The sequence below is a fragment of the Conger conger genome, chromosome 9 (genome assembly GCF_963514075.1).
Source record: "Conger conger chromosome 9, fConCon1.1, whole genome shotgun sequence".
NCBI lineage: Eukaryota > Metazoa > Chordata > Actinopteri > Anguilliformes > Congridae > Conger > Conger conger.
Window position 1 is genome coordinate 15614356 of NC_083768.1, and position 19405 is coordinate 15633760.

Consider the following 19405-nt stretch of genomic DNA (forward strand, 5'->3'; position numbering starts at 1 on the left):
GATTGAGAGAAAGAGAATAATGGAAATGATGTGCCCACGTTCACTTAGAACTTCTTACATTGCATTTTTATGTTGTAGATTTTGTGCTCTTATTTCTTTAGCTATGTGAACAGTCTTTCAAAATGTGTGTTCACTATTCAGTATAATTCAAAGATATTCCTAGATGAATGTGAATTATTTCAGTTCCACCACTGCAACAGTAGATGGCAGCACTGTGCCATAAATGATTTCTTTCGTTTCCTATAGAGAGAAATTTATATGGTTCGTGCAATGGCCACAGTGGATTCAGCCTAATGGGAAAATTATATATTTTTAATTTAAATAAAATAATTAAGCCAATACTAGATATTTATAATGGCTCAATATAACTTATTGATGTGTTTGCTAAATTTTATGGAAGAAAAGTGGATAAATATGTAATTCAAGGTCAGGGCCAATCAGGACCAAGGACATTCTCTTTTGGACATTACACTGAGTGTCTTTAAGTTATTAGAGTGTAACTTGAGGGTATTTACATCTAAATCGGATGACCAGTGTAGGAATTATAGCCTTTTTCATACATAGCCCCCTCCAATTTTAGGGGTTCCAAAATAATTCGACAAATTAACATAATCATAGATTAAATTAGCATTATTGTATACTTAGTTGCATATCCTTTGCATGCCACGACTTCCTGATGTCCGTGACCAATCAACATCATCAGAGTCTCAATATCTTATTTTCTGGTTGTCCTACAAGTAATACTACAACTCTTAGCATTTGAATGGATCTCTATGGGAAATGGGGGGTGAGACTAAATTCATCTGTAAATTATGCTGATACATATACATTCCTTGGGTAAATGGCTTTAAGTAGTAAAGGGTCCAAGGTATCAAATGAGCCTCAACCGATAATGCTGTTGCCAGATAGCAGATATGGATGGATCACTTCAAGGCCTGTTTCTCCTGAATAATTGGGTTCAGTTCAACAATTATTCAGGGGAAAGTCTGCACTTTGAGCTCAGACTCATTATTTACTTCCAACTGCAATATCCTGTGGTAGACAGCTAGAATAACAATTTAAGAATATTTCAGCTGTATATAGCAAGATGTTTACTGAAGCAATTCAGATCAACTACCTTGCTCAATTTGTCTTCTCTAGCTGATAACACAAAATGAATAAGCTAGTACTTCCTCTGCATCCATATGAGGTTCTCTCCAGGAACGTGCATTAAATGTGGAGATAATGTATGGCAATCAGAGAGTGCTCAGAGTTTGTATGCATTAGTGTAGTTTGTCTAAAAGGTGTCCTAATATATTACTTCTTTAAAAATGAAAGTTTAAACATTTTTGGTGAAAATGTATTGAACAATACTATTGTAGGCAATGAGAACAAGAAAATAATTCCCACAATTACATTGACAGGTGGTTTAATTTTTGACTTTTGCATAGCATTAATGCATGTTTGAAGGCTCATTCCATGATTGTTGATGCTAAACAATTTGTTTAAACTGGTTTGAAGCAACATTAGTCTGCAAAATTACTTCTGATGGTCGTTCCAGTTATTAAGGTAACACAAACTTTGAGTGTCACAGTGTTAACCACGATGGCACGATGTTAGGAGCTCTCTGTTTACTTGTTTTCATCTACGATGAACCAATATTACATGAAATGAATACTTGAATAGTACTTGGTTTCTGATTTATCTTCATTGTGTTACGTGTATAATCATCGCTGCAGGCTACTGTATATCAAGGCATGATCACTTGACTGATTTTTCTTTGTCTGGCCCTCAAAGAAAATGGTTTCTGTCATGCTTTCATTAAAATGACATTAAAGGTAATTCTCTGCACCGATGATAGATCTGACATCATGTACCACGGTGAGCGCTTTGCTAACGCCGTCGTTAGTGATTGACGTTCCTAACGACCGCGCGGCCGCCGTTCACGTGTCAGTCACCCAGTCAGGCGCCCGCGGTGCTAACCTGGACAATGTCCGTGTTGTATTTCCGGCACACTTCTTCCACAGACATCTTGTGCTCCGTCTGGAACAGCAGATACACAGAGGGAAGGAGAGAGAGAGATAGATAGAGAGAGAGAGGTTGAGGTAGAGAAAGGGAGAGAGAGGTAGAGAGGGAGGGAGAGAGAGAGGTTGAGGTAGAGAAAGGGAGAGAGAGAGAGGTAGAGAGAGGGAGGGAGAGAGAGAGGTTGAGGTAGAGAAAGGGAGAGAGAGAGAGGTTGAGGTCGAGAAAGGGAGAGAGAGGTAGAGAGAGGGAGGGAGTGAGAGAGGTTGAGGTAGAGAAAGGGAGAGAGAGAGGTAGAGAGAGGGAGGGAGTGAGAGAGGTTGAGGTAGAGAAAGGGAGAGAGAGGTGGAGAGAGGGAGGGAGAGAGAGAGGTTGAGGTAGAGAAAGGGAGAGAGAGAGGTAGAGAGAGGGAGGGAGTGAGAGAGGTTGAGGTAGAGAAAGGAAGAGAGAGAGGTAGAGAGAGGGAGGGAGTGAGAGGTTGAGGTAGAGAAAGGGAGAGAGAGAGGTAGAGAGAGGGAGGGAGTGAGAGAGGTTGAGGTAGAGAAAGGGAGAGAGAGGTAGAGAGAGGGAGGGAGTGAGAGAGGTTGAGGTAGAGAAACGGAGAGAGAGAGAGAGAGAGAGAGAGAGAGGGAGGGAGAGAGAGTGGCATAGGGTTGAAACACTGGAAGTCATTACTTCAGTCACGATAGAATCCCTTTGAGCTAAACTGAAAAGAATGCCCTTGAGTACATGAAACAGCAATGCATCCATATATCCAGTATTCAGGAGTAGTATCTGTACTGTTCAGAAAATGCACTCGCATAATATGATTCGGTAAGTTTGGGTTTTACAATCACAGAAAAATAAGATGCAATAAAAGCTTATTGACACATCAGTCAGAGAGGCCAGCCAGGAAGAAATTAAGTCCCCTGGCGTCGTTTAGCTAATGGCATCTATCTTTTCCCAACAAGCCAGGCCATTTGATTCAATTAATGCCATGACCTTCTAAACCAATTAAACCAAGGAGGTTACTTCATCTTGTGTTTTGCTTTCAAGACCAAGATTATGGCGAGGAAGATTTATGCAGCTATCATTTATTTGTGGTGGAGTGTCCAGCTTAGATCAATACAGTCCAAGCTACTGAGAGTTGGTTTGATTGTTTGTTTGTGTGTGTGTGTGTGTTTGTATGTACGTGTTTGTGTGAATGTATGCGTATGTGTGTGTGTGTAGGTGTTTGTGTGCATGTATGTGTGTGTGCGTGTGCATGTGTGTGTGTCTGTGTTTGTGTGTACGTGTTTGTGTGAATGTATGCGTATGTGTGTGTGTTTGTGTGTAGATGTTTGTGTGCATGTAAGTGTGCATGTGTGTGTGTTTGTGTGCAGATGTTTGTGTGCATGTAAGTGTGTGTGTGTGTGTGTGTGTGTGTAGATGTTTGTGTGCATGTAAGTGTGTATGTGTGCGTGTGTGTGTGTAGATGTTTGTGTGCATGTAAGTGTGTATGTGTGCGTGTGTGTGTTTGTGTGTAGATGAGTGTGTGTGTCCACCCGTGGTTGCACTCACCAATGGTACTTCCCTCTTCAGGTCATCCAGGTCTTTTCCCTTTTTCTTCTTGGGAGAGTCCTTATCGTCCGCATCCTGAGTGGTGGCCACGCGGTAGCTGTCTGACCGGCCGTACTGCAGAGGAGACAAACAGCCGGTCAGAGCCGACCGGGGGGCCAGGACCTGTCCCCATCAACAGACTCCTCCGTCTTTCACATTTCGGTGAGGATTTGTTCAAAATCCACTCCAATGCTCCTCTCAGGGCGGAGACAACCGCGTATGAATATGTCGCTCTCATAAATTATATGGAATTAGGTCGTATTAAAAGGTAATTTGCAAACACACCGAAGACGATTATTTATCCCAGGAAGTAAGCTGAGCAAGAAAAGTAACATACATACCACTCGAAAATACACACACAAGCTCACATGCATGATGTCACTCTCTCTCCTGGCTCTCTATACAGAGGGGTAACTTTGCTGTGTTTTCCACATAGAAATCTAATATTTTATTATTAGTAGCAAACAGATAAACTCAAGACAAACATAAGTTCTCTGTGCCTATTGGGGTGATGACATACTCTTTCCAACAGCATAAGAGACTGTTGGAGATGTTAAGACTTAGCCTGAGGTGTGCAGAAAGAAACATCTTACTGTAGCTTCTGCTGACCGTGTGTCTTACTCATGCCAGTTCCCTCAGTTATGTTATCCCTCAGAAGTGTACACAGACCATTATATTAATGCACTGATATAAATTATGGATCTGCATTATTATTGCCGCTATGTCCCGGAAAATATATTATCTTCTGCTTAAAGTTGCCCACAACATTTTCCTACAGCATTATGATGGGTCACGCATGCTACAGAGTCTACGGAGGACTGGAGCTTAATGGCCACTCCAGTGGAAGTGGAAGCTCATCAGCAAACATCTGGTTTCAACTCTGACATAAGAGAGGAAACCTGAGGATGAACAGCCGCTCCCTGATGGGCTCATTCAGCTCCCACCCCTCACAGAGCAAGGCGGATTAGTGGCGGCCTGTTCCGGTCCATTCTCTAATTGATGGGTAAGATGTTAAAGGCGAAAGGGAAAAGTGAAAATGCCAAAGAGAAAAGCGGCTAAAAATGGGTACTGACCTCAGCAATATCGTCATAATCCTCTCAGGATCAAGCTGAATATCAGTAATTCTCAAGCAAGCCTAATATTTTTAAACAAAACATGGGGTTACTCTAGGGTCAAATTCGCACCAGTTTTTTTCCTTTGCTCTGTTGTGTCTAATCACTGGTGAATCTGTGCTTTTCTCTGCGTCTGTCTGTTTTAATCATATTTCTGGTTTTACAATTTGCAACATCAGATCTTAGTATGTTAGGTACAGTGCATATTTGGACAGTGACATTATTTGGTTATTTTGGCTATGGACACAGGGACATTCATTTGAAATGAAGCAATATGCAATATGCATAAGTGCAGACTGTCTTTTTTATTTTTTTGGTATTCACTATTATGAAACATTCCCCCCATTTTGGGGACCAAAAGTATTTAGGCAATTAGCTGCAGTTTCTTTGCCAGCTGTGTTGTTTGCATCATTAGTTCATGCATAATAAAGCTTAAAATGAGTACCAAGGACGCCACTAAAGCAGGCCATCATGGAGTAGAACAATCAGAATAAATCAATCAGACATAGCCAAACATTGGGTGTCTCAAAATCAAGTGTTTACCACATTAATAAGAAGCGATAAGGTGCTATTGAGCTCAGCAATACCAGACGACCAGGTAGACCACAGGAGACACTTGTAGTGTAGCATACTTTCAATTGTGAAGAACGACCCCTTATCAACTGTCAAAGAAATCAAAAACACTCTCCAAGATGAAGGCATAGATGTGTCAAAGACTAAAATGAAGAGAAGACAACACCAACTTAACCTCAGAAGGTTCACAGCAAGATCCAAACCACTGGTAAACCTTGAGAACAGAACAGCCAAGAGTTTGCTAAAAGGTATATTAAAAAACGTTCCGGAACAAACCTTTATGGACAGATAAGATGAGTATTAACCTGTATCAAAGTGACTAAAAGAGAAAAGTGTGGAGAAAGAATGGAACTGATCATGATCTAAAGCACCACACTCATCTCTGAAACATGGTGGAAGGAGTGTCAGGCGTGTTATGCATGAATGAACTGCCACTTGAACTGGCTCACGGAATGAAGTGAGCGTGTAGAAACATATTATCGGCTCAGATCCAATCAAAAGCCTCCAAACTCATTGGATCGCACCTCGCCTTGCAACAGGACAATGAATACAATGACAATACCCCAAAATAAACAGGAACTGAGGAGGGCTGCTGAACATTATGGGGGAAGATGCCCGGCCTTGTATGACGTCTGTGAGTCACATCATAACTGAATTTCAAATCCAACGGGCTGCAGTACAGACCCAAACAAAACAATCGTCTCACTCTCCAAATATTTACTGACCCCACTGTAGCTTTCAATTCATTTAATCTCAGACCTTACACCAAATATTGACAGTGTCTCCCAACACTGTCAGTGACATCCAGTGAACACTATCTATAGAATTAAGAAAAAAAAAAACAACGACCAGACAAACATGGCAGAAAAAGATGATGATAAAAGACTGATATGTTGTAGGAGCTCATTAATGATGAAGCTGTGCCCTGGTTACCCAGGGGATTTCGGCTGATCCTCCTGCCTGTATGACGTCACGCTGGAAATTAAGCCTGGGTGTAATTCCCCAAGAGCATCATGTATTTTTATTTTATTTTTTTCAAGCCCTTCAAAAGCAAAATCAGAAATGGAAGGAATTCAGTTTAACTCACATGACCAAAGATATCTGATATAACCATCACTGTATTTTTGGTTTAATGTAGGTTCCTTATTCTTCATGGTGGCCTGTAGCATAGTGGTTCAGGTAAAGGACTGGGACACGCAAGGTCAGTGGTTCTGTGTAGCCACAATAAGATCCTCACAGCTGTTGGGCCCTTGAACAAGGCCCTTAACCCTGCATTGCTCCAGGGGAGGATTGTCTCCTGCTTAGTCTAATCAACTGTACGTCGCTCTGGATAAGAGCATCTGCCAAATGCCAATAATGTAATGCAGACAGAGAAACTGTGGCTAGCAAAGGGCTGCATTGGGAAATAGGGGATTGGTCCATTCACCCGCATTGATGAAGTAAGCATATGTGGCAGGGATGTGTTCATACAAGTTTGTGGTGTAGTTTGACATGAGCAGAACATGTGACATTGTATGTGGCATGCACCACCTCTTCCTGTGATCCTGCACTAATGTAATTCAATGCAGGCGGCTACTCTTCCACCTTTAGGAGGACATTTCAGGATATCAGCACCTTCATTCAAAGCTGATCCCTCAGCCATCAACAGCAGGTTCTATCTCACATGACATTCTGCGTTAATTATCCTGTCCCTTGTGCCATAGCAACCTGCCAACCACGAGGGCTTTGGCCAGCTTCTTACACAAGGGTGTTAATTAATTTTCCAACTCTGTTGTTTTATTAAACAACCAACAGGGGGGGTTCTGAGGGTCCTGTTGTTTTTTTTGCTGCAGCCAAGCAGTAGAAACAGAGCAGCATAGGGATCAATACATGGAGATGCTACGAAAGAGATTAATGAGCAAATCAGTGCAATCAAATATCTAATTTTCTACCCGTGTCTTATCAAGTCCTGCGTTCTATCAATTAAACTGGTTAAATGGATAGTTCACATTGGGCTTTCTTGACACTGCTATATTGAACATTGCTATAGACCACAAACCGCTGAATATTCTGTAGAACTAGCAGATCTCTGCCAATCAAAAAGCAACACAATAATTTAAATAATGTGAAAAAAGCCACAAAGTGAGCATTCCTTTTAAATCGGTGAGCTTTGATATACAACATCAATGTTGAACGGCTGAGGGGGCAGCCTATGAAATGTGAGGTTGACTACCCCAGGAAACTGAAACTGGCCAGAGCAGGTCATGGTAACAGTGCTACAGAGAGCCACCGCAATGCATTGCAGGGCCACATGACTCACGTAAACATGGGACTAGCAAAGGTTTGGACACCAATACATGCTAATTATGCCTTATTTTTATGAAAACTTTAATCGTAAAATATTACATACAATGCTATATAAAGCAACTATTTGACGATGGAACCCATGGAAGATACAAGCTTCTTAGAGGGCTGAAGTTTATTCATTCCACTAGCACTTTTTTTTTTCTACAACAATGACCTGTGTGTCCTTCAGGTAGAGGATTGCAAATGGAGGGAGAATTTCTGGTGAATTTCAACATTGAACTGAATTTGTTTGTTTCAGCAAGTTCTGGAATTGGTCTTTTTTAAATCCTGTCTCAGTCTAAATCACGTCCACCTTTAAATGAGGGCGATAGTTAATGTTTTAACTAATCCCCAAAGTGCAGGATCTGTTTAAAAAAGAAATTATGACAAAATGAAGTTATATTACTACCATTCCCACTGCCACCTCCAGCAGATTCCATCAACATCCGCTGCCTCTCAGCAAAACTGGTCTCTCTTTGGAAAAACCCATACAGGTGTGCAGATGCTCTGTAAGAGTCTGAACCAAGAATCAAATCTGAACCAAGTGCAGAAAGGTCCAGCACACAGCTAGGCAGTGAGGTAGAAAAGGACATGGTGATTTAATCAGAATCAGAGTCAGGAGTGCAACTTTCAGCTAAGCTTGCATCTGCCAAGAACTTTACCTTAATTTTACCTAACTTTAACTTTTAATTTTATTACAGATATTTTCATTTTGGTAAAGAATTCATAAAATATGTTGGCCAATAACAAAGGTAAAGGGGGTGAAATAATTGTAAAAATAAATTCTGTGACCAAACAAAAACAGTTTTAAAGCCAGTTTTCATTTGTCTTGAAGAGGGGATTTAAACTGCTGGCAAAGTGTCAGCAGCCAGGGTGGTGCAAAACATGTTTAATTCCAATGAATTCTCAAGACTCCCGTTATTTACTGACGATTTACACATAAAATGCACATTTTGCAACCCTATTCAGTGGCACTGATATCAATATGCCAGTGCGTGAGCAAGACGGCCAATGAAACGGCAGGGATTGCCCCAGCAGTGAGAAAGTGAACTATGTGAACCCACAGTGAGGAGGCATGAGGCCAGTTTGTGAATGAAGATTGGCGAGACCCCCCCCCCCCCACCCCCACAAGGGGTGCTAAGGTACCTAAGCCTCTTAAAACAAGCTAACAGTATGTTCACCAGGGAGTACACATCTGTGGCAAAGACCCCCCATGCTCCTGTACAACAAAGTTATTCACTGATGAATGTTCCTGGTCGATAAGACCATCCGTGCAACTGGAACGTTGCCATGGAAACGTCACGACCAGCCCATGTGGGACTGAGGGGTGTTCTCTCGAGCCAAGTTTATCCGGGGTTCGTGATTTCATCAAGGATTAAGGAAATAAGGAATAATACACACTGTCCTTTCAATGACGGAAGTACCTCGCTCTGCTGAGCATGGATGTGCGAGGGAGTTTCTCTGCGCTAGTGCGTTAGATTATGTGCGTGAATGTGTATTTCTGTGAATCATCAGTGTGTGAGCGTGTTTTTGTATGTGCCCACGGTGCCGGATATAGTCAGAGTCTGTTCATTGTTGAGGAGAAACCTATTTATACTTTGTTAAGGGTTTGTTGCTTTGATCCCCCTTTCCATAAAAGGGAAAGATGATGAATCCCTGAACCTTACTTAATCTTGGATTGAACTTTTTCTGGCAGAATGCAGACACGCAGCTGGAATTACAGACCAGAGTCTCTCAGTAGGGACAGGCTGACATTCAGCACTTTACACAAACTGTGTAACAGTAGCCAAGATACTGTCATTTATTGACCTGTTTATGCTGTGCCGTTGCTCCTTGTTCATGGTGGGGTCTGTCAGCATTTCCCAACAGAGCTGCTTCCTATCTAGTTCCAAGTCAACATCCAGAAACTTCCATTTGGGGCTCTGTGAGAAAAGGAACTGACCTTTCGCTCTTGGTTGTTCCGTTCCAACCAGGCTAGAGTCCTGGACTCAAAGAGATAGACTTCCCCACTGATTACAATTCTCCCAGAGATTTTTTTCCTTATAAGTGAAGGTAAGATTTAGCTTGCTCCTGCTTACGCACTGGGCACACAAAAGGTTCTACTTTGGAAGTGCTTCTGCAAGCTACAGGTCATGTTCTGAATTTAACTACATCTGAATGGGCGATATAAACCTGCAGTATGTGATCTACATGGACTGAAATGGAATTTTGTATGTACGGCTGTCTTAACTTTATGATAATCTGCTTATGTGTTAAGTCCTAATGTGAATATGATTCTAGTACCAGTTTATAGTTTTGTATGTTTATTCACCTTTTCTGTGTCTAACTTATCATTTACTTTTATGGCTTGAAGTCTACATCTGTTTTCTTGTTGAGGGCGCTGCCAGTGCATTTTTTTTCAGGGAGTGCCTTGTCCAGGACAAAGTTTGACAGTTGATTTGCTGTACTGGCAGTCATCCAGAGTCAGTGTGAGCAGAGGCTGTATTAATGTAACGGTCCTTCACCACAAACCACTGTCATGGAGAGCAGCCAAACTATCTTTCCCTATTTCCCCCTGGACCTTTCCTTCAAATCTTAATTATGTCATCATCAAACTCAACTGGCAAAGTGCCCGCTCTCTCACCTAACTCCAGAGAGATCCTTTAAAGCCTTACTCGTACCAGACTTTAAAGGGATTCACTGGGCAAAGAGCCTGCCTTCTGTCTGACTCAAAAGAGATTAACTGGGTGAACTGCACACTTAAAGATTCATTGGGTGCAGGGCCTGACTCTTGTCTGGCTCCAAAGAGATTCACCGACTGAAGTGCCTGACTCTCGCCCGGCTCCAAAGACACTGGCTGTGAGGTGAATGTGAAAATGGCCACCTGAACAAAGAGGAGTCCCTGAAGAGTCCTCCAGAGCATAATGGGTGCAGGACCCGCCGAGGCAGAGTCTGAGAGACAGTGAAAGAGGAGGAGGAGGCAGCCAACTGCCTGTCATCTGTCTATGAGGAAGCATCAAGCACTGCGGCAGACTGGCAGGTAGACTACAATACAAGCGAAGAACACAGTGTTCCCTTTCCACAGAGAGCAACTCTCTGCCTCTCAGGCTGAAAAGGGGGCCCTTTTCTACCGACTTATCATTATTATTTTATATCTTTTATATAATTTATCATCCATTTAGTTTTGAAGTGCAGGCCTCTGAAAAGCGCTGGTGTCTGTCGGTGGGGGGAGCTGTCAGGTTTTCTTGGGGGGCCACTGCTGTGTCAGGTTCTCTTCAAGAGGGGAGGGGGACTGAGGCACAGAGATCACACGCAACTGAGGACTCTCAAGAGGTGTGCCACATGTCAGCTTCTGTGTGTGTGTGTGTGTGTGTGTGTGTGTGTGTGTGTGTGTGGAGTGCGTGAGCGCACGTGTGTATGTGTATGTGTATGTGTGTAGTGTGCGCGTGTGTGTGTGGGTGTATGTGTGTTGTGTGTGTGCACAGATGTGTGTGTACGTGTGTGATGTATGTGTGTATGTGGGTGTGTGTGTGTGTGGTGTGCGTGTGTGTATGTGCATTCATAACACAGCCAGACAGAGTAATAACGGATTTATAGATTAGAAATACAGCAAAATGATATACGCTCTCAGAAATAAAGGTACGAAAAGTTCCTAAAAATGTACAAATGCTTTTCACTGGGGCGGTATCCATTAGGTGTATACAATTATACCACTAGCCAGTAGTATATCATTAATTTGGACCTTTTTGGCTTGGGAAACACACCCAAAGAGAACATTACTGTTCCTTTTGGGTACATTGGGAAATTTGATCCTTAAAGAACAAAAATGTACCTCCACTGTCATGGAGATTGTATGTGAGGGAACATTAATCTCAGATCAACCATATTTTTTAGATTGTCCATACTATATGCAATATATTACATAATCCCACTACCTAAGCAGGGACAGTTTCATATTTGTCTGTAAAGTTTGGGAATCAACTCAGTATCGTTCCATCAATGGCACTCTCACTGGCTCCCTCCCTTTGCTCTGTCACAACATGCACCATAACGGCGGTGGTGACTTCACCACTGCGCTTCACCGTGTTTTTCACCATTGCACGTCGCCCGGCTGTTGGCTCGCTGCCAGTGCGTAAGTGGCGTGAGTGGGTCACGCCACGCAGGGTGAGCTGAGGGTGCGTGGGCGAGTGTGCGCGTGTCCCTGAGAGTGAGCGGCAGTATGCTGTGATGTGAGTGTGACTAACCTCACAGCTACAAGACCATCTGTCGGTCAGTCCGGACTAAACCTCCTGCCACCTCCTGGGCAAGGGCCGGTGGGTGGAGCAGGGAGATGTGGAGGAGGGTGGGGGGGTGGGGTGGGGGGATTAACTCTGATTACTCCAGTGTGGGATTAACCCAGTCAACACTGGCACACATGGCCACAAAACAACAGTTGGCAGGTGGCACACGCCTGGCAGCCAGTATGCACGCCCATAAATACGCACACTGAACATGCTCTCTCACCCAGAGGTAACTACATGCACATGTATAACCCATTCACCACACCTCAGCTGCTCTGCTGAAGCCATCTACCGTTCCTCCAAGCTACACTGATGGCTCTCCACTGAGATAATGGGGGTTACCCACTGTACTGTCAATACATCTCTGGGGTGCGCATTATTGCCCCAAAATGCATTGGTTTACAATGCCCAGCATGCTAGTGACTTTCAATCAATCCTCTCCAATGGTTAACTGAGACCCCCTTTCTCCCCCTCCTTTTAATCCATTTTACTAATGACCCCTTAACCCACCCACTCTCTCTGCTCCCATCTGTCTCCCCCCACCGATCACCTCATCCAGGCAGTGAGGGACAAATCAGATTTACAGATATTCATATCTGAGAAGAACTGGTCCTAGAGAGCTGTGTGTGCATGCGTGCTCGTGTGTTTGTGTTCGTGTGTTCGTGTATGTGTATGTTCACATCTGTTTGCTTTTCCGGGTGCGTCCTTGTGTGTGTATGTTTGTGAGAAAGTGTGTGTATATATGTGTGCAGTCAATTGTGTGTGTGTGTATGTGCGGGTGTGTATGTGTGTGTGTGTGTGTGTGTGTGTGTGAGTGTATATGTGTGTGTGCGGGTGTATGTGTGTATGTGTGTGTATGTATGTGCGGGTGTGTATGTGTGTGTGTGTGTGTGTGTGTGCACACGTGTGTATGTGTATATGTGTGTGCGTGTGTATGTGTGTGTGTGTGTATGTGTGTGTGTGTGTGTGTGTGTGTATGTGTGTGTGTATGTGTGTGTGTGTGTATGTGTGTGTGTGTGTGTGTGTGTGGTGCAAGCCTAGTCTGAGGAGCTGGTGCCCACCGCTGTGATGGCAGCCTGCTCTCCTCCTTTAGAAAGTTCTAGAAGCCGTCTCATTGAGCAGTGCCCTCCCTGTTTCTGCAGAGCTCCTGTGTGCTTAGGAGGGGCTGCTTGAGAGCTCATTTCCGCTCCTCGCTGATAAAACCAGACATTTTTCCATGGAAATCGGAGAGGCTTTCTCCTTTTCTTACAGCTCACGCGCATTAATCTGCAGAGCATGTTTAAGCCGGTGGTACGTGTCCCCTAATACTCATGTGGCTCCACCCCTTTCCTATACTCGCACGCATCTCCGTATCCAAAGGCAACGATTCTGCTGCAAATGTCTCCATTCCAGGTCAGCAGATCTAATCTACTCCCCCAGCTACCCCCACTCCCTCAAAAACACATACCCCTGTGCTCACAGAATCATTACAAATGTCTGTCTGTTAGAATGGTGACAGCTGAAAGCCGAGGAACAAACAGCTCATTGATCGCAGTGCAAATATTGACAGTGGGCCATTATGCAGCGTGACCTAGGCACTCTCTTCACTCCCCTCAGCCCATCTCTCAGTTACACTGTCATTTCCACTGATTTTCATTCAATCATGTGAATAAGAACGGCCTCGTAACAGCGGGAGACCAGCCTCCGAAGTGCAACGGGCACAGTTGGGCGAACTGCACAGCTGGCATTCATTTTGAAGAAGAACCTGAAAGATTTCTGCGTACCATTTGTCTGCACACACCCAAAATGTTCCGAACAGCGCCGATACATCACAAGAATTAAAATGAATAATTATCAGTGTTAAGACGGTATAATATTTTGGATGTGGCTGCACGCAAGGTAGCACCAGCGGTGCCTTCAAAAGAACTCAGCCGAATGACCTCACTTATTCCACCCACATTAAAAAATCATTTGAAAGCAAAGAGCCCATCATGGAGCCTAATTTTGTCAGAGCTCCGTCTCTGTGAGAACGTCATCGGGGACGTGCTGCAGGGTTGGCCCAGCACCCAGCAGCTGAGTGACAGGAGGAACTGGCCAATCCCCTCACAGCAGACTGTGGCAGGAAGAGATTGGTTGTATCCCCTGGACCGGAACCCTTGAAGCGGCTACTGTGAGCTAACTCAGCTACAGCTCACAGCAATGCTGCTACATGGCCAACGAGAATGCTGAAACAGGGCCTCCGCCCACATACCCCGCCCCCGCCCCCCAACCTCCAAGTATAGACCCGCATGTAACACAAATGCACCCGTACCTAGTAAAGAATCATTACTGACTGCAAGTACAACAACCTATTCTAAACTGGCTGTTCATGATTGGCATGGTTGACAACCACTTTACTTTTCATTACTTGAAACAGACATTTGCTTCTCTCATCTATATATTCATAACAAAAAATAGATACATAATATAGGCTCATGTCATATAATAAATAATAACAATGTAATGTCAAATATAGTAATATAACAAATAATAGTGGAGCCTCCATCTTAACATTCACTTTGCCAAATGTCTCAGCTTGCTAACTATAGAGTATCCACTGGTACATATTTCTTAGCTTGTCTGTTAAGAAAGTGGCTTTTTACAGGGTTTTACATGTTTTTACTAGCTTTATTGATTGGTGACCTTCACACGAGCAACGAATGGAATGAACTATAGTCAAGAGGCAATTTACAATCAACTTTGGGCAATTCACCATACCAGTTTCAGCCAATTCTGCATGCATTGCATGCAGCTAAATATTGTTCATGCAATATCTATGCCTTGGCACTCAAAATATTTGGAAAAATAAATATCTTATCTCAGACGTCTGAATTATATAGCTGTAATATGAACGATAACGACGATAAAGGATCATCATAATTCAATTTTATTTTGCCTTCAAAATCACACGATTCTGCATCGGATCCAATGGGGGACTCCGGTGTTTTGCCCTCACAGCAGTGACATGCGCAATACAGATTTATTAGCAGAGCTTCACAGTTTAGGTTGGCTGAGGGGTGATTTCCAGTCTAAAGCTATATGCTCTCAACGTTCGCCTCCCTCCCCGTTCCTCTCCTCATGGCGCAACGTCCACCTATGAAAGCACGAGCTGGAGAATTTCCACCCTGCAGGCCTCGCCCCCTATTTGACGCAGTCACCAAGTTGTGCGCGATTCCCACTTTGACAACCGCTATCAAAGGCGCCGCTTTGAACGACAGGGTCATGGAAATACATATAATCGGAATCTAAATGCCCTTATTATGAAATTATAGAATAGTGGTGTTATGAAGGATGCAAAATCAATGCAAATCACGAACTTACCAGTTAAAATAGTCACCTAGTGACAATTGGAGGTGGTCGTAGTGAAATTTATACTACGCCAATACTATCTTACAAACATAATAAAATGAAATTTCCAAATCAATGTCAGTATATTGGGTCTATATGTATAACTGCATGCGTGCAGGCAGGTGCTGGATCCATGTTAGAGCTTATGATAATGCCTCAAAGCATGAACATTATAAGGAATCAAGCATCCATTTTGACGCAGTGTCAGTGGCGGTAACAATCCGCAGTTCGGCGTGTCCTAGACGTTCGTTTTGGAAAAACCGAGAGGTCATTCGCGCGAAGGCAAAGTGCACCAAAACGAATAACCTGCATCATATCCCCTGATATTCCGTCCTTCCTCATGTATCAGAAAGACAAGAAGTGCGTCGCTTTTTCGCCCTGTCATGACATCAGTGTTCACACTAGGCAGAAACACACGACACTACTATCACACGCAACACGGTTGCACACCTGGACTCACAATCCATTTAGAAAATCACATCATCTGTGAACATTGTCCTGAGCACCTGAACATTTTCCGTCACAAATATGTTTCTACTCTTTTATTGTACGTATCCTAGCCCAAACTGGTAAGTAAATTAAGATTTAAGATTACATTTATTGTGGAGTGAAATTTGGTCTGGTTGTGCTTGGATTTGACGCAGTCTGTAGCTAGCTATCTGTAGTAGCGTCTTTACTCAGCTAAGAAACCAGAATCTCATAGCTTAAGCACCCCAGCCTTGTTCAGCATCCGATGCAGATGTTTCAGTCTACTTGGTTAAAAAATGCAAATACTGATCGAGCTTGAATGTTGCAAACTAAGTAATAATTTGGATCGTTCTTTTTTTCTCCAGTAACCGCATTATGACGCATGGGTTAGATAGGCAGACTGGCGCTGGAGCATCGCAGTCACACAGACCTGACGCAATTTGGAACACGGCAGCATCACGCCACATATACCACAGCGATTTTGCAATATCCAGCATCAGTCTTGCATAGCCAGCCACATCGGACCCCATGATAAAACAAATACCGAGAAAGGAGAATATGATACTCGAAACAGAAGACAATCTGTATTTTAATTCCTAATTTGCGTGTATGGAATTATAATGTGTCGAAATGCCATAGCTTGTCATATTTTGTAGTAGCCTGACTAACATAGGCAGCTAACGACCAAAATAAATCTGACCTGGCGTCAATGTCATTCTCACAAAAATTATATAAAATAACTGTTTCACAAACTGCACAAGGCACCGATCATTAACATGTGTATTTAGTATTTTTTGGCAGAAAACGGTGGGAGTTTAAAAAATTTTCTCACATAAAATGTAGAAAAATCGGTCTTACCCCCATTTTGGTGCAGTCACTCGGATCCCTTCAGGTGATGGAAAGGCTTGATGTTTAATTTGATCAGAATAACTGGTATAATGTTGAAATCAGAAAAATGTAGTTTCTTAGTTACTTTGGAAAAACCTCTTTTCACTCAGTTGCAACGAAAAGTCGAACAGAATGGATAGCAAAATGAATGCATGAAATAGATGGATTGTCTAAGGTTTGAGTCAGAATCGGAAAGGGGAGGTATTAAAAGATTGTGTATTTTTCATTGAACACCTCTGGGAGGGTGCATTACATTTAAAAATGTGTGTGGTATTAATATGATATAATAATCACAGGGAGTACAGCCAGCGAGGATGTAGGTATCTCACTCGCTGGTCTGTGACAATTGCAGCGAAACCGTTCAGTCTACGAGCCGCACCGCCTAGTTTTTTGGATTTAGTCTCCCTCCGCTGTACCGCCAACTGCCGTAGTACCCCCTTTTCCTCTGCGCACCACTCCGCCCGTGGAAGAAGCGCCGGTGGGTGTTGTGTGATGAACCGCCCCAACAGAGCGAAGCTCATAAATGTGCTGCCAATGGGTCCCTCCTATAAACCACTTGTTCCGCCAATAGATGGTCTGCGAACTATCTTACTGACATTTCAACCAACCAGTAATTTTAAAATAATTTGTTACATAGGCCAATCCAGGAGGGCATGTGCCCCACCTTCTTTACTGCAGAATTCCTGAGCAGCCAGGCAAGAGGCGCGCTCTCAAATCAGATTGACGGATTTGAATGGGCCAGAATGGGGTACGACTATGATTATTAGTTTATTTAATGACAGGGACCAGTTCAGTTATATACAAAATTATTTTGTGGATGATTGCCTGTTTGTATCCTGTCTTATATATATGACCTCAAGTGCTGAAGGTTACACAGTTTAATAAGTTTGGCGAGATAAGATGAGACAAGGTAAGGAAACTTAGATTGCATAGATCATATTTTCAAGTAGCCTACACCTTCTCATCACCGGCCCCATCTCATAGCAATAGTCTTGTTCTAATTATAGCTGTTTTTGATGCTGTATTCTTTCACCCTGAGGCCTGGCCTTCTCCAACCAGGCTCCAATGGAATTTCTAACATGGAAAGAGAAACCATGGACATAATCATTCGCTAATTCCTCATATCTATGTTCAAAGCACTCAAAGGAAGGTCACAAGATTAGCATGGCTATATTTATAAGTGGCACCTGGTGTTTGGCTTAAACAATTAGTTTGTGTTTTTGAAACCTTTGTATTTTTCAAACTGCTGGGCAATATGGTGGTACAAAGGCAGTAGAAAGAACAAAATGGTCTCAAGTAGGTGGGTAATACATGGGCAAATTAGAGAACTATGAAGGGACTGTGCAATGAACACAGAAGGAAAGAGACAGAGTGAGAAACATACTCTATTAGTAAATGACATGAGGAAGAAATAGAGTAATGCTGTATGAGGCAGGGGTAGTGTAGCAATCTGGCATTGGGGCGACGTGGCTCAGGCAGTAAGAGTAGTTGTCTGGCAGTCGGAGGGTTGCCGGTTCGATCCCCCGCCCGGGCTGTGTCGAAGTGTCCCTGAGCAAGACACCTAATCCCCAAATGCTCCTGACGAGCTGTCCAGGGCCTTGCATGGCAGCCAATCGCCGTGTGTGTGAGTGTGTGAATGAATGGGTGACTGGAGAAGCGTCTATTGTACAGCGCTTTGGTTAAAGGTGCTATATAAATGCCTGCCATTTACCATTTTACATTGGAGAATGTAACAGAGGGATACAAAGACAATAGGATAGTGGCAGCCTAAAAATATGGCAAGCAGACATTGAGAGATAGGTCATTCATGATGGCTACTCTATGGCTACATTCACACAGTTTTTGGGAGTAACAACCATATTCATTTTCGAGATTGAATATCATTTTGTATAGTACAATAGAGTGAACTGAAATTAGCTTACAGGAGTCACTCACCTAATCAGATCTCACCACAGCTGTAAATATCATCTGCAAATATAACAATGTTTACTACAGTGCAATATGGCGACTTCCATCACTAAAAAAGGGGATAGTTTATCCGTGTCATGAAAACAAACCATTGCCTACAGGATGTTGTATGTTGCGACACGCACAACTAGTTGCAGTTCTGGTACACAGTACTCAGACTGACAGCATCCACACTCAAATTTGATAGTCAATTCTTGAATTTCTAAAGTAGTGATTCTGATTGTAGAATTGCGGTCATCACTCTCTTTAACAACAAAATTGTGTATGAACACAACAGGATTAAGCACTCCAATGAAGAGTGACAGCCATATTTAGCTGCAGTGTGAATTTAGCCCATGTGTATCAGTACCACCTGTGACTTTTGGAACAGAAAATAGGGCTTGGATGCGGTTTCTATTGGGCGGTGTCCTTTTCAGGAGAGCCAAAAGAAGGCAAATTGTTTGGTAAGTTGATTAGCCAAGTGACTGGGCCAGGACTATCTGAGCAGTGTCTTCCTAGCTGCATTGTCCATTTAGCAGTTAGTAGTAGTGCTATCTGAGTAGATTCTTTGAAGTTCAGCTACAACCTCATCCAGGTGAAACCTCAGACAGACTGAGACAATGGAGTCAGTCTCAGAGAGTCAACACTCCAGTGGAATAAGACTATATCTAGTCTATTATCAGGGAGACCACCTAAGGATGACCTATGTGAATGGTGTATGACTCAGTGTAATCTATAGCTTTTATGGGAAAATTAAGAATTCTGTTTCAGTTCAAGTTTTTGGTCTCAGTACTTTATACTTTATTCTAAAATCTAATCATAGCCTATGTAATCAATCCCGCAGTTCCTTTGTGAATCGTAGCTTCACGATTGCTTAAAGGTGTCTTT

The 19405-nt window shown here is 43.0% G+C and overlaps 1 protein-coding gene across 1 annotated transcript in view; it reads right to left on the bottom strand.

Moving 5' to 3' along the window:
* The window catches only part of atp1a3a (ATPase Na+/K+ transporting subunit alpha 3a), a 29276-nt gene extending 12219 nt beyond the window's left edge, over nt 1-17057 (bottom strand). Inside the window, exons 1-3 of the mRNA XM_061254817.1 lie at nt 16541-17057; nt 3541-3654; nt 1963-2022 (exon numbers count right to left, since the gene is read on the bottom strand). Of these exons, the coding sequence (XP_061110801.1) occupies nt 1963-2022; nt 3541-3654; nt 16541-16546 (180 nt within the window). The 5' untranslated portion in view covers nt 16547-17057. The remainder of the gene's footprint in view (nt 1-1962; nt 2023-3540; nt 3655-16540) is intronic.
* Nucleotides 17058-19405: the final 2348 nt, after the last annotated feature.